A 2,443-nucleotide genomic window follows, 5' to 3' on the forward strand; every position below is an offset into this window, starting at 1 on the left:
GCTTGTATGCAACTTTCTTTTCAGCTATTGCATTGTGAACACTGCCATTCCACCATCAAGTGCCCCGTTCATGCTGGCGTTTTGTACCCGTTTTCCCACAAACTGTAGTTGCAGCGTTTATCAAAACGGTTTTGTATGTACTCCAATCTGTACTGGCTTGCGATTGGTGGTCTAACTGTGTGGCGACAATCTGTTGAAATTTTTCTCGATGAATATTGCTTTTCAGCTTCCAAGTTTTGATTTTCCGAAGCATTTGTTTAGACTGTTGTGACAGTTCTACAACCAGGTCTGCCACAAGAAGTTTATGTTGGGTGACACATGATTCGCCAGGTATAACTTTGACTTTTTTGAATAGCCTTCGGTGTTGTTACTTGACTGCAAAGAAATCAATTTTCGTGGCTGATGTCCACTTTTGTATGTTATGAGATGTTCTAACCTCTTTCTAATTCTAAAATATATGCTTAGTAAACAAAACTCGTGACTTTCAAACTCAAGGATGCGGTTGCCATCTTCATTCAGTTCTCCATAGCCAAAACCGCCATGTAGGCAGTCAAACCCATCTGTTTTCTTTCCAACGTGGCCATTGAGATCGCCTTCAATCAGGATTGTTTCAGATTTTGGTATTGTTGAGATGGTGTCGGAGAACGCGGCTTAGAAATCATTTTTCATCTCTTCTGATTCGCCCGACTGGGATGCGTATGCAGAAAAAATAGTCACTGTTTGCTTTTCTAGGCAAAGCTTGATCTACATGAGACGTGAGTTAATCCTTTTAATATCCAGTACTTCTTGGGCTAGCGGTTCTTTGACAAAAATTCCAACACCATTTTGGCCGTATTTTGATCATTCCAGTATAGTTTATATTTTAATTGTCTGAGTTGATATGACAGACACCATTCGATTTCTATCGAGTCTCCTGAAGGCAGCAGATGTTAATCCTTCTACGCTCGAGCATTTCTGCAATTTTCATGCTGCGGCCAGTCAGTGATCCAACAATGAGCGTTCCAAGTCCAAGTACAATAGAGGGGCCATTCTGAATTTTTTTGCAACATCCCTCCGCTAATGTATACTTCCCTGGGATTCTTGGCAACCCTTGACCACTTAAGGCCTGCCTGCTGGGGACTAGGGGCCGTTGTTTTTGTTTATGATGGCATGGAATAATTTTGGGGAAAATTTTTTTACATCCGGACACCCTACCTGACGACAATCACCAGTTATAAGCGGTGAGCCTAGCCTTTTGCTCAAGAGCACGCAAAGCAGCGTGGATGCAGTTTTATGTCATGCTAGAGCCCTGCGTGGTTGTAATTTTCAAAAACCGCAACCGCACAAAACCGCAACATTTGAAACCGAAACCGCACCGCAGCCGCACCGCAAAAAATGTAAAACAACATTAATGCTTTTATTGACATTATAAATCACAATTATCTACATCCAAATCACTGTTACTCTTAATAAATAACATTTTGTCAATTTTGTATGGATTTAAACTGGACCGTCTCTTTTGCAGTGTATAATTGAGAGATGATCCTACCCTTTCTGACGAAACACCCGTAAATAAAATAACTACTTCTTTCAAAGTAAACAGGGAAAGGAAAATGGTTGCTTCAACGGCTTCCAAAGATATTAAGACTTTTCAAAGACACTATATATAAAAATTATTATAACGATAATGCAATTTTTAAATGGTTATGAACGAACAAAAGTATTTAACAAAATTTTTGCGGTCACCGCGGTTTTGATAAAAAAAACCGCGCCGCAAAAAACCGCACATTTCAAAATCGCAACCGCGTAAAACCACATGATTTATAAACCGCAACTGCAAAAAACCGCGGTTGCGGTGCGGTTTTGGCGGTTTAAACCGCGACAACCGCAAACCGCGCAGGGCTCTATGTCATGCCCAGGACAGTCTACATATATATAACTATATATATAACTATAAATAAAACTATATATATATACTATATATATATATATATATATATATATATATATTTATATATTTATAAAACTCAGAGTATACATATATACATGTACATATATATACCACTATGTATATATATATTGTATTATATATTATATATACTATGTATATATATAGTATATATATATATACTATATATATATATAGATTATATATATATATTTATGTTTATATTTTTATTTGATAAAAATTATTTGATATTATTTGTAAAAAATTTTTACATCCGGACACACTTCCTGACGACAACAACCAGTTATAAGTGGTGGAACTAGCCTTTTGCTCAAAAGCACGCAAAGCAGCGTGGATGCAGTTTTATATCATGCCCAGGACAGTCTGACAGTCTTAATCCTATATATATATATATATATATACATATATATATATATATATATATATACATATATATATATATATATATATATATATATATACATATATATAGGATTAAGAGTGTGAGAGTGCGTG

The 2,443-nt window shown here is 36.1% G+C and overlaps 2 protein-coding genes across 2 annotated transcripts in view; both read right to left on the reverse strand.

The window, feature by feature from the left end:
- Positions 1-276: 276 nt before the first annotated feature.
- Positions 277-633, reverse strand: HELRODRAFT_67053 (hypothetical protein; the record flags this gene model as incomplete). Its single annotated transcript, XM_009024271.1, has 1 exon — positions 277-633. A coding segment is annotated over one exon (357 nt), but the record flags the coding sequence as incomplete, so codon positions are not given.
- A 268-nt stretch (positions 634-901) lies between these two features.
- The window catches only part of HELRODRAFT_162934 (hypothetical protein), a gene marked incomplete at both ends in the record, with an annotated part of 6,586 nt that continues 5,044 nt past the window's right edge, over positions 902-2,443 (reverse strand). The window contains one exon of the mRNA XM_009024984.1: positions 902-1,119. Coding sequence (XP_009023232.1) covers positions 902-1,119 — 218 coding nt within the window. The remainder of the gene's footprint in view (positions 1,120-2,443) is intronic.

This window comes from Helobdella robusta (assembly GCF_000326865.2).
Source record: "Helobdella robusta unplaced genomic scaffold HELROscaffold_4, whole genome shotgun sequence".
NCBI lineage: Eukaryota > Metazoa > Annelida > Clitellata > Rhynchobdellida > Glossiphoniidae > Helobdella > Helobdella robusta.